General features: G+C 46.7%; 2 protein-coding genes across 3 annotated transcripts in view; one reads left to right on the forward strand and one right to left on the reverse strand.

Annotated features, from left to right (window-relative positions):
* sde2 (SDE2 telomere maintenance homolog) overlaps positions 1-5872 on the forward strand; it is a 7586-nt gene extending 1714 nt beyond the window's left edge. The window contains exons 5-8 of one of the 2 annotated variants that reach the window (XM_022766709.1): positions 3926-4067; positions 4227-4388; positions 4750-4846; positions 5011-5872. In XM_022766709.1, coding sequence (XP_022622430.1) covers positions 3926-4067; positions 4227-4388; positions 4750-4846; positions 5011-5265 — 656 coding nt within the window. In that variant the 3' untranslated portion in view covers positions 5266-5872. Of the gene's footprint in view, positions 1-3925; positions 4068-4226; positions 4389-4749; positions 4847-5007 lie in introns of both variants that reach the window. The other variant, XM_022766708.1, reaches the window with a different exon arrangement.
* Positions 5873-5896: 24 nt separating this feature from the next.
* mtif2 (mitochondrial translational initiation factor 2) lies at positions 5897-12259 on the reverse strand. Its single transcript, XM_022766707.1, has 14 exons — positions 12138-12259; positions 11309-11469; positions 11112-11226; positions 10818-10989; positions 10539-10699; positions 9909-10085; positions 9425-9564; positions 9206-9330; positions 8775-8979; positions 7669-7921; positions 7458-7598; positions 6693-6857; positions 6422-6562; positions 5897-6089 (listed from the first exon to the last, which is right to left on the reverse strand). The coding sequence occupies exons 2-14, from the start codon at positions 11465-11467 to the stop codon at positions 5920-5922; spliced, it is 2124 nt and encodes a 707-aa protein (XP_022622428.1). The 5' UTR covers positions 11468-11469; positions 12138-12259; the 3' UTR covers positions 5897-5919.
* Between the last annotated feature and the right edge of the window lie 754 nt (positions 12260-13013).

Raw genomic sequence — 13013 nt, forward strand, 5'->3', positions numbered from 1 at the left:
CTGTGATTTCTGTTGGTTCCTGTGTTCTGTTGGTTCCTGTGTCCTGTTGGTTCCTGGTTCCTGTTGTTCCTGTGTTCTGTTGGTTCCTGTGTTCTGTTGTTTCCTGTGTTCTGTTGATTCCTGGTTCTGTTGGTTCCTGGTTCTGTTGGTTCCTGGGTTCTGTTGGGTTCTGGCAGCAGTGATCCTCCACACACTGAGCTCAGGCACAGTGTGGTTACTGCAGTGAAGCAATACAATACTACAGTACTACATATTCACAGTACTACATTACTACTACAGTACTACAGCATCACAGTACTGAAGCCTAAACCACTGTAAACTCTGCTGCTGTATTTACTCACTGTCTCTATGCTAAAACTCAGACATTATGTCCTCTGCATTTATTTACTTAATGAGACTGAACCTCTATCACATCTCCACTGCTGGATCCTGATTGTCTCACCTCCACCTGCAGGGAGAGGACGTCCGCCTGTGAGTCAGAGTTCTGGGTTAACTTTCTCTAAAGGACAGTGAAGGCCTCATGAGGTGTAGGCAGGGTGATGGAGGCGTTCAGGTTCAGCTTGGTTAAACAAACATGTAGCAGCTTCATGTTTTAACTTAATAAAGAAAACAGATAAAGATTTTGTCTCTGTGTCTGATTTACACTGAACTCAAAACACCAACATCATGTGACCCACACACCTGTTCACACTGTTTCTGCCAAGTCCGGTGATATTAAGAGTAAAGCTCAGAGGAAACTTTTGGTCATAAATGCATCAAAAGTTTAGAATAACATCATCTTATTATTTTAATTAATAAGATTAATATTAGTTTGTTTGACCACAGGATAGGGAGGCCACAAAGACTTCCAAAATTAAATCAATATCTAAATAATTGATCACATGGATAAAATATGACTGAAACTTTAAAAATATTTGTTTAATTATTTTCATTTATTCCCACTGACTTTTATTTCCATCATGTGACGTCCACACGAACATTTTATTGTTTCCAGGCAGAAATGAACTTGTTGTTCAAAGTGACGCTGTCATGAAAAAAACAAAGTTTTTACAGAATATGTATTATTTTAATATCTATAATATCTATAACAGCTGTTCCTCACATCAGACCCTCCGTCCAGAGTCCAGACTCAAAACCTCACAGTTCCTGAGAGTCAGTCCGGATGGAAACATCCGCTCAGTTCTCCCGCCTCCACAGTTCATCATAAACAACACACACACAGATGTTCTGGTTCCTCCAGTCTCAGACCTGGCTGCTGCCAGACTCCTTTAAAAAACGTCTGGTTTTTCTTTAGCGGTGTCTGACGGTCTGTCGCTCAGGACCGTCCCTCCACCGGGCCCAGCAGGACGGCCTGGGCCTCCAGCAGGGTGGTGTCGGTTTGGCCCCCAGAAGCGGGCTGTGAGCTCCAAGTCCTGTAGCCGCAGACGGACTCTACTTCCCGCTGCAGCTTCTCCCCTCCGTCCTTGGGCCGCCGGCACACACAGTGGAACTTCCCGCCGAAGGCGATGTACAGGTCGTCCTTGACCACGTGGAAGATCCTCCGACAACCACTTTGTCCTGGGACGGTCCATCTGGATTTACGGGGACCGGCGGAGGGAAGAGGCGAAGCTTTCGTCCTGGCTGGAGGAGGAGCCCCCCGGGCCGCCCTCGTCGCTCGCCGCCTCCCGCCGGAGCTCCGACTGCAGGTCGAAGGCAGCAGCGAAGCCGGATCTGGGTCTGTCCGAGGGGACTGGTCACCGCCAGAGGCACCGATGGAGTCTGAGCTGAAGGAGCTTCTGATGAACCTACAGGAGGTGAACCAGAGTCCACACCTGGTTCGAGACACGACCGTCCACAAGGCCGCCATGTTGTACCTCAGTCACGCGAGCAGGAAGCCCTTTCAACTTCCGGTAGAGGAAAAACGGTCAGCGCGCCACCTGCGGCTCTCAGCTGGACATACTGCCGCGTAGCTGTTGTTAGTCCAATAAAACCTAAAGGAACAAACAGCGTAAAGTCCCGTGACTCATTTCAGATGGCCCCCCGTGCCAATAATGTAGTTGCCAACAACCCCTAAGTGGGAGCTGCTGTATAATCATTTCTGTTGGTCTATGATAAGAGGTGTGACGTCACCTCCCAGCGGAAGGTGGAATAAGAGCTGCGCGTGCGCACTGCCTTCCCATACCTTGAGAATCTAAAATGGAGGTGTGTGTGAACGCTCCGAGGCTGAGTATAACTTGGTGTTTCCGGACGGTTCTGTGGTCAGAGAGTGTTCTGACCCGGTTCATCAGCTACAGGTAAGAAGACACACAAGAGCGAGGCGGGAAAACTGAAAGAATCCGCGAGGAAACGTTCGAATCCGGTGTGAGTGTCGCTGTTAGCCGCCGTGCTAACGTTAGCTAACAAACACCGACACTGAACGGTTAAACTTGTTCGATAAACTCGCCACGTCTGGTCAACAACAGGAACTGCAGCGAAACCCTCGCCAGAAAGCTGACGGAGTTTAAGCTGGTCTCTTTTATTGACTCTTTCAGAAGTGGAAACTTTACTAAAGCACTTGTACTCTCACGATACTTGTTACTTTCTACTGCACTTCAGAGGGAAATACTGTAGTGAGGGTAACACTTAGTTAGCAAAATACTGTAGTTAGCATAATACTGGTAATTAACATAATACTTTATTAAGTGACAGCTCCCGTTCAATGCAGACTTTACAGCAGACTCTTAAACATGAAAACCAGCAGCAGTAAATACAGTTATTGTCTGGACGTCATTAATGGATCTGTAATGTTAATTTACAGCTCTTGTCTTTTAACAAGCACCTTGTTGACATAGCGACAGACTAAAACTAGCCAAACTCTTCCCGGGAACTGTTTTTAACTATCTTTGTTTGGAGTGTGTCGAATTAGCAGTAAAATGTGTTTGAACCTCGGTGTTTGTTTCTGCAGGGAGTTTCATCTGAGGATTTCTACGTCGCAGAAACGGTCGACTGTCAGATCTGGAGGATCCTCTGCAGCATGGAGCCGTCTATCACCTGGAGCCCCGCCTCTGTGGAGGGAAGGAGGTGTGTTCAGGAAATACACTAATCCATCTGTTTTCACAATCTGAAGCCAATGAAACAAAACACTCAAGTGTAAGTGTGTGTGGTGTGTTGTTCACTTCAGGGTTTGGCTCCATGCTGCGAGCTCTCGGTGCTCAGATCGAGAAGACGACAAACCGTGAAGCCTGCAGAGATCGAGCGGACGGCGTCTGCAGGACTGAAACCACGAGAAAGAGTGAGTGACAGAATCATCAGAGCAGTAACCACCTGACCCCGGTTCAGACCAAATGTCAGATCAGATCTCCTCTACAGGAACTTTACTCCTCTTATATTATATGTTATCTGTGATTCACCCCTGACCTTCAGTCAGATGATGTTCAGTTTCTTGGGTCATAGATTGATTCAGCTTAGAAATCCACAGACACCTGTGAATTACACACAACTTCTTCTTCTGTGTGGCTGCAGGATGGCGGAGTGGCTGAAGAAGCAGGCGGAGCGGGAGGCAGAGAAGGAGCAGCGTCGTCTGGAGCGTCTGCAGAGGAAACTGGCCGAACCAAACACCATGGTTCACCGATCCAGAATATCAGCAGCAGTGTCACGAACCTGTCGGAGAGACTGGAGGACATCCAGTGCTCAAAGGTGTGTGTGGTGTGTGTGTGTGTGTGGTGGTGGTGGGTGGTGGTGGTGGTGGGGGGGCGCGGGGGGGGGGGGGGTAGAGGGTCCACAGGTGTGTTCAGCAGTAAGTCAGATCAGAAACACGTATGAACCTGAGACGTCTCCGCTTGGTCTCTGAAGGAGTCGGCGCTTTGCTCCAAACGCTGCAGAAGTAAAGGTCTTAAAGGTTTCAGTGTCCAGGTCCAGACTTCCTCTGTCAGGACTCTGTGTTGACCTCACCTCACCTGTGTCTCAGGTCTCCAGGCGTCCTCCAGCAGCCAGGTGAAGGTGGACGACATCTCAGCAGCAAAGAGACCAAACTCAGACCAGAGCGTAGAACCAGAGAAGAAGAAGAAGAAGAAGAAGAAGACGGCAGGGGCGTCAGCAGCTTGTTTCTGGTGAGTCGTTTCACTCGTTGTAAACATGAAATCAACAAGAGTCACATCAGCTGATTGATCAAAACAAACAGACGAGGAAACATCAGCTGATCACATCGACTCATTCACAGCAGCAGAGGATGAGACACAATGTTTTTAAATCTGTCGTCATGGTTACAGGACGGGGGTGGGAGAGCTGGACGAAGTGCTGAGCTCAGAGGAGGACGACAACGACGATGATGATGATGACGACGAGGAGTCTCCGTCCACATCCTCCTCTAGCTGTAGAGCTGTTACCATGGCAACGCTGAGAGAGAAGACAGGGCCTGAGCAGAGCAGCAGGTAGGGATCAGGTCCTCCTCAGACCAGAGGCCTGAACCAGGAAGCAGGTTCAACAAACCAGGATCACTTCCTGTGACCTGGTTTAACTGAACCTGGTTCAGGTGACTCTGGGTTTACCTGTCCAGGTACCAGCTCTTCATGTGACAGAGGAAGAGTTTTCATTATAAAAAATAAAGTTTTAATTTGAGATCAAGTGAAATTCAACAGGTTAGAAGTTCAGTTACCATGGTGATTTACCTGGTAACGTGACTGAAGGACTGAAACCCAGGGTTACCTGAAGTTACCTCAGATCCTGGTTCAGTCCAGATCCAGAGTCCAAACTCAGTTTATTTAAATAACGTCTGGACATCTTCTCTTCCAGCTCGTCCTCGGCTCATCAGACTGTCAGACCCTCAGAGGACCAGAGACCTCCAGAACCTTCCAAAGCCTCAGAGTCCAGCTGTGGGTCTCAGCAGCAGGTCAGTAGTTTGTCCTCTCTCTGTTGCTGTAGTTTCCTGTGATGAGATGAGCTTGTTTTCCTCTCCAGCATCGCCCTCCTGGTCACAGCTCTGCTAAAGTGAGGATATAAAAACTGAACGTGATGAACAAAGTGTTGAATCTCATCTGTTACTGCTTGCAGCAGGCTCCAGCAGACCAGGCTCCGGCTGACCAGTCTGTGGCGGACCAGGCTCCGGTGGACCTGTCCTCGGTGACATCAGTCCAGCAGCTGGAGTCTCTGGGTCTGGATGTCCTGAAGGAGGAACTGATGTCTCGTGGGTTAAAGTGTGGGGGGACGCTGTCGGAGCGCGCCGCCCGTCTCTTCTCCGTCAGAGGACTAACACCAGATCAGATCAACCCGGACCTGCTCGCAAAACCAGGCAAGACCAGGAAGAAGTGAAAAGGTCAGAGCTGGAGTCTCCAGGAGAAAAGACACGCCCCTCAAAGTGACATTAAAGGACCAGTCTGGTGTTTCTGACCCAGACCACGATTCACAAAATGTGGCTTTTCAGCATTATCGTGGTTTCTCATTGGACAGAAAGTCAGACTGAAAGCTCTGAAAGCTGGAAATAGCCAGTAAGTGGTCATTGAGTTAAGTCCACTTACTGCCTTTGTCCTGAACTGAAGTCACTATGCTGAGGAAGACTGCAAGATGGCGTTGAAAGCTCTGGAAAAAGCTAATAAGTGGTCCTTGAGTTGAGACGTTTTGGTGGCAGGGTTAGGGTTAATATTACAGACTGTAACAACCAATCAGATGCTTCTTTGTGGATCCGTCCAATCAGAGACCAGCCCTTTAGTTCTGTTCCACCAGTTTTATTTGATCAACTTCCTGTTTAACGTTTTTAAACCAGAAGCTTTTATTAAAATGTCTCTGAAACTAAACTGAAGTTGTTTTCTTTACCTGCACTGATGTACAGGTGTGTACAGGTGACTGCACACCGTCAACAATGTTTACAGTCTGTCATTAATAATTGTTTACGTGACTCAGAAACATGATGCGACAGTTTATCACCAGAGTTCAGTCTGAGCAGCAGGGAATGATGGGAAGGCGCCGTTAGAAGCCGGGGTTCCAGGAAGTGACCTGCGGAGAGTCCAGGTTCTCGAAACAGACGATGACATCACCTGGCCTGAAGTCCACGCCATCTTCAACCGACAGACCGCAGTCCATCCCCGTCTTCACTGTTTGAACATCGTCCTTGTGATGCTTCAACGCCAACAGAGAACCTGCAGAGAACGTCACAGGAACATTAGAGGAACAGCAGGAGAACATTAGAACGTCACAGTAGCTCCACTTCAGCTGCATCATGTGTTTCAGTCTGATGATCCAGTTTTAACTGATGTTCATTAGTTCTGAGTTATAATTCAATCTGACTGTTCATTCAGTGATGATGATGATGATGATGATGATGATATCACACTGATTAAAAGTTAAAAAATAGTTTCATGAAGTTCAAACTGAATCTGATCAGTTGGAACATTTCAAACGTGAGTCCTGCTGCTGAAACTATTAAATCTAAGACCTAGACTGTCCAGGTCCTGGTCCTGGTCTCACTCACCCTCCCAGACAATGTCTTGTCCTCTCATCAGTCTGAACTGGAGTCGGCGGTCCAGCAAACCTTTCTGGACCCGACATCCGGCCACAGGAACCTTCTTCTTCCCAACAGAGACTTCGAACATGGCAAGGACCGTCGCCTCACCTGGACCGGGAGGAAAGGGGGGAGGGAGTAACAGGTGAGACAGACTTCCTGTCAGGTACGAGTCGTGTTCTTCATGTGTCTGTGATGACCTCTGTTCTTCGGTGAGTCACGGGGGCGTCGTTTTACTCACCGATGACGTTCTCGGACTCGAGCGGCGGCAGTTTGCCGCTCAGCTCGTCCTTCAGCTGGTCGATCAGTTTGTAGATGACGGAGTGGAGTCTGAGCGGGACACCACGCTTCGCCGCCAGCTGCTGCACAACCCTGCTGGCGCCGACATTGAAGCCGTAGATGGAACCTGGAGGGTCAGAACCAGGATCAGACTGAGCTGGACTCAGCTCAAACTGTCGATTATCAGTTTGTTGTTCCACAGATAATTAATTAACTATTTTAATTGATCAATTAATTTTAACCAAAAATGTCAAAACTTCTAAAGCTTTTTATTTTGAAAAGGTTCCTGCTCGCGTTCGTACATTTAACAACTGAAACAGGTTTAAAGAAACACGGTTCTATTGAAACAACAGATACGGGTTCTGTGTGTTCTGCTGTGACGGATCAATAACACATGTCTGACTGATTAGAGGAAATGATCTCATATTTAATAATTAACACTCGGATCTTTGATATTAATAAAGATAGCTTTAAAAATAAATTCATTTTCTATTAAAGAAGAGGCTTGTGCTGAGACGTTACCATGGTGATGAACTTATTATATGACTTTATTATAATTAACATTAAATAACAACTGTCACTGAAACATATTTTTATCATTAACTGAATCAAACTGATTTTGATTCTCAGGTGAAAGTTCAACTGTTCAGCTTCAGGTGAAAACAACAGAAACCTGATCAAATCTGTGTCGGGTCGTTGACCTCTGACCTCTGACCGGCGGTTGTACCTGCGAACGTTTCGGCCATGTTGACATCATTCTCTGAAATGTCTCCGATGCCGAAATGAACGACCTCCAGCTCGCACTGCTGCTGAGCGTCGTAACTGTCCAGGACGTTCAACATGGCCTCCACCGAGCCGTCCACGTCACCTGCAGGTCAAAGGTCAAATGTCAGTTGGCAGGAAGTGATGCCACGAGGGAGCGGCCTATGGGAGCCTACCTTTGATGATGAGCGGCAGTCTCAGCTGGTTGTCCTGCGTCCTCTCGCTCGGCCTCATGGAGAACTTGGTCTTGTTGGCTTGGTACAGAGCGGCCTTCCTCTGCCTCCAGCTCAGGTGAGAGAGCTCCGCCCTCTCCCTCCTGTACTCCTCCAGGTGAACCTTCTGTTTGACCTCGATGGCGCTCTGCTCCTCCTGCAGCTTCTGCTGCTCCTCCTCCGAGCTCCTCCACTCCACCACCTCCCTCGCCCGCTGCTGCAGGAGCACCGACAGCACCACAGTAATTTCTATACAGTATATACATACACAGTATATATATATACATATACATTATATACAGTGTAAATACTGTGTATGTATATACAGTGTATACAAATACAGGCATGTGTGACACAGGATACGACCCCACCACAGAGGGGAGGAGAGGTCATGGGTCTTTATACATATATGTATAAACATTAATATAATATCATATTTATGTAAACATTAATAACAAAAGAAATAAAATATCAAAATATCAAAGCGTTGATCATTCAGCTTCTTATTGATTATTTATTTTTAATTATCTCTAATCAGTTCGTTCTCCGGGGAACTTCTTCTGATTGGAATTTGGTGGTTAAAGGTCAAAGGTCACTGTGACATCATAATGTTACTTATTCACACAGACGTAAGTAAGTAAAGATGGCCGTCGCCTCTGTGACGTCACCCACAGGTTTCTGAAGCTCAGAGTGAGCTGCTCCACCGTCACCATCTTGGTAGTGTCTGACTCCGCCCCCTAACTCCCAGCTGATCCAAATATGGTCAAAGAGGAGGAGCGTGGGTGGAGCTGAGACACTGTCACTTGTGTTTCCTGTAACCTGACCTGATAATTTTAGATTTTCATTAATTTATTGTATATCTTATTCATTATTATTGTTGTTATTATTTTAAATTATCATTTCATATTGTTTTGTTTGTTGTTTTCTTTTCTTTAGTTGCGGCAGGTTTCTGTAAAGATCCATGTCTCCCTCAGTCTGGGAGCTCAGGTGAGACAGAAGCTGACAGGTGAGTTTGTACTTTAACAGAACAGTTCTGAGGTCAGAGGTCAGGGGGTGTGGTTTGTTCTCACCTCAGACTCCACCTCCAGGATGACCTCTCCAGCAGACGGCAGCTCCTTCCAGCCGACCACCTCCACCGCGGAGCTCGGCCCCGCCTCATTCACCGCCCGCCCGTTCTCGTCGAACAGGAGACGAACTTTGGCCCAACTCTTTCCCGCCACCAAGATACAGCCTCGCCTCAGCATCCCCCGCTGGACGATGGCCGTGGTCACAGGACTGAGGAGACATGACGCTCAGTCACATGGAGAGCAGGTCGTCACGCATGTTTGTTAATGTTGTGAATTTGACATTAAAGACTGATTTAAAAAGATTCAGTGAAAAATATTATAATATTTAATTATCATATTATTTACATTATAATAATTAGTTAGTCTGGTTCTCTGAGACTCCTGATGACCTCACAGAGACAGGAAGTGATGACTTCACAGAGATCTGGTCTCACCCTTTGCCTTTGTCGGTTCGACTCTCGATGATGATTCCCTCCGTGAAGCCGCTCGGCTCCGCCTTCAGCTCCAGAACCTCCGCCAGTGCCACCGTGGCCTCGGCCAGAGCCAGCAGGTTGTCGCCCTGACAACAAAACGACATCATCACTTCACTTTATAATGTGGTACTGATCCTGGGTGAGGAGGAGAACTCGTAGACACTCATTAACAGTCGTGACCTTCAGAGCAGAGACGTGGATTGTCTGGACGTCTCCTCCAAACTCCTCACAAATGACATTATGAGCAAGCAGCTCCCGTTTGACTCTCTGAGGGTCAGCCTGAGGCTTATCGCACTTATTCACTGCCACAATTATCGGGACTGAAACACAGTAGAAACACAGTAGAAACAGATTAGAAACAGAACAGTCACAGATTAGAAACACACAACAGAAACCGTAGAAACAACAGTAAAAACACAATAGAAACAACAGAAACACAGTAGAAACAGATTAGAAACATTAGAAACACGCAACAGAAACCATAGAAACAACAGTAAAAACACACAAAAGAAACACAGTAGAAACACACAACAGAAACAAATTAGAAACACACAACAGAAACAAATTAGAAACAGAGTAGAAACACACAACAGAAACACAGTAGAAACATTCATGTTTTCATCCTTTCCAGCCCTGGGCTGTGACTGACAGGTGGACCTCCTACCTTTGGCTCTCCTGGCGTGCTGGATGGACTCGACTGTCTGGTTCATGACGCCGTCGTCGGCCGCCACCACCAGGACAACGATGTCGGTGGCGTTGGCTCCGCGGGCTCTCATGGCGGAGAAGGCGGCGTGACCTGGAGTGTCCAGGAAGGTGATTTTCTCACCTGTAGGCAACTGGACTGGAAGTAAAAACCCACGTCAGACCAGTTTGTGTTTTTATCGTCAACATTCAACAACAACCACGTGATGATCAGTCATTCCTCCTGGAGCTCAGGTGTGGACATGGAGCACCGTCATGACGACCCAGTGACACAGTTCCTTCCACTGAGACACTCACTGAAAACACTGAATATTAAACAGCATCATTCTTTAATTATTAAAATCTTCAGTTTCACCATGAATCAAGAAAATGATCAACTGATTATTTGATAATAAACTCACTGATTCTACTTTGCTGTTTTCTTGACTGAATTTTTTTTTCATTAATTCGTTGTCAACAAATAATTTCATCTTTAGTGTTTGATCTTCTCTTTCTCTCTTTCCTCGTCATCAAACAGCAGGTGAGCGTGTCACCAGGCGAGTGTCTGCAGGTGAACGTGTCACCAGGTGAGTGTCTGCAGGTGAGAGTTTACCCAGAAAGGCTCCGATGTGCTGTGTGATCCCTCCGGCCTCAGTGGAGACGATCTGGCTCTTCCTCAGGCTGTCCAGCAGGGTGGTCTTACCGTGGTCCACATGACCCATGATGGTGACCACCGGAGGGCGGGGCACCAGGCTGGACGGGTCTGCTGGAGGTCTGAGGGTCAGAGGTCAGAGTGAACTTTTCTCAAGTCAAACAACAAAAAGTAGGAACATGTTCTGATTGGCTGGTTTGTAACTGAGCAGCAAGTCAGGTGACTTCCTGTCCCTGTTACCTGGGGTGGGCGTCCCTGTTGATTCTCTGTTTGCTCTCGCTCAGTTTGGCCCATTTGAACTTCATCCCTGATCGAGTCACTACCTCCTTAATCCACCTCTCCTCCAGAACCGAGTCCGGATCCAGGTAATCTGGATCCACCGAGGTGTTGAGCAGAGCCTCCAACACGTGATCTGAAATACAAAACAACTTTATTGATCCAGTTCGCACAGCCGGATCAGGATGTCTGTCTGGTCCTGTCAGACTCAGGTCCTGGACCGGGTTTTAGACTCTTTGGGTCTCTGCTGGTTCTTACCGTAGTCTTTCTTCATGGCCTCGGCGAGAGCCGCCACTGTCATCCTCTGTGTGATCTCCACTTCCTGTTTCTCCACTTTGGGTTTGACCTTCTGGCCTTTCGCCTGACCTTTGACCTGCAGACATGTAATGACATCAGAGACCAGCTGGACGCAGACGGGTGTTTTCTGTTGGCTGTCAACAGACAGTCAGACTCACCTGTTTGGAAGCATACTTCCTGTTCTGCTGACAGGTGAGCGGGCGGGCGGAGCTCCGGGCAGGACAGAGGAGGGGCGGAGACAGGTAGCTGCTGAGCAGAACCGGGTCGGCATGGACAAGCCGCCGAGCCACCCGCATCACTGATGACATCACATTCATTTCTGCAGAGAGACAGGTGAGTGGAGAGACAGACAGGACCAGAATTTATTTCGCAGTAGAACTCTGACATCACTGGGGACAGACAATCTAAACCAGGTCCCACATCAGGACTGTCCAGGACTGTCCAGGACTGCAGGGACCGGGTCTGCTGGTGCGTTCAAGGACGGACCAAGGTCTGATATTTAACAACACTGAGAAACTCCCTTTAAAACATCAAACCCACAAAAGAATATAATATTATATAATATAACATAAGACAATATAATATTACAATATAATATTACAATATAATATAATATTACATAATATAACAATATAACATTACATAATATAATATAATATAATATAACAATGTAATATAATATAAAATAACATAATATGAATAATGACTCCAGTGTGTTCAGTCTCAGTCTGTGACCTGGTGTCAGGCACCAACACCAGGCGCCATTTTAACACTGGTTATTAAAGTTCGGATCCGGTTCTGACCAAGACAGACTGAAGGATTAAAGTTGTTAGTGGATTCTATCGAGGCCGAATCTTCCAGAGCAACCTCAGGTCCAGTTTGTTCAGGTGTTCTGACCTGGAGTCCGGTTCATGACGGATCAACCTGGCAGCAGACAGTGACGCGGGTCCAGGTGGACTGTAGTCCTGGTTCCGACTGTTATCTCACCTGTCAGATGTGTGTTTCTGTGTTTCTTCTCTCAGCTCATCCTCATATAAACACTTCACCGTGAGACCAATCTGACACTGGGAGCCGCCATGACAGCCCGCGAACACACCGGGAGAAGCCGCTGCCGCCTCCTGGTGGCGCGGGGCGGAACTTCTTCTGCTTTGGCTCTGGCGGTGGTCGGTCTGTTTTCAGTGTGGAACAGAAACCGGAAGACTGAAACATGACGAGGACACACGTCAGTGATTTACTTCATGTAAATATGACGTTGATACTCACCTTATCGAAAAGTGATTACAGCCTAAACTATCAGGATTCTACGTAACTGGAGACAAAACCTTTATTTGTACTTCATATAAATCACAAAAACCTAAAATATAATATCGGTTGTGAAATATAAACGTTACAGAGCTTTTGACCGGGAGAACCTCCGTTCACTTGTCCTGGTCTGCCCAGACCAATATGGCGGCGACGTTGACGCACGATCCAGCGGCCAGTGTTTGTCTATGGACTTTATTTTTACTTAGTTACTTTCCACTCCAATTTCATATAAAAAATATTAAAAAATATTAATATAATTTTTTCTTAATATAAAGGACAAAAGGACACGATAAAGGACACGATAAAGGACATTCAGGACCAAAGTGAGGATCAGTTTTTCTTTCTTGTTCGTCAGTTGAAATCACCTGTAGATTCACCATCTACGTTTAAGTCTTCCTGTTTCTAACCAGCTCTTCTCCAGTCTTTACCATGGATGTGATCTTTAAGACAAATTAAAACAAGTATATGAAGTCTTATTTGTTAGCCTATATTTACATATCTAATCGGTTCATATTATATTGTTATATTATTTATCTTTTTTAAGTATTTGATATTGTC

Source organism: Seriola dumerili, unplaced genomic scaffold (assembly GCF_002260705.1).
Source record: "Seriola dumerili isolate Sdu_G_001 unplaced genomic scaffold, Sdu_1.0 BDQW01001001.1, whole genome shotgun sequence".
Taxonomy (NCBI): Eukaryota; Metazoa; Chordata; class Actinopteri; order Carangiformes; family Carangidae; genus Seriola; species Seriola dumerili.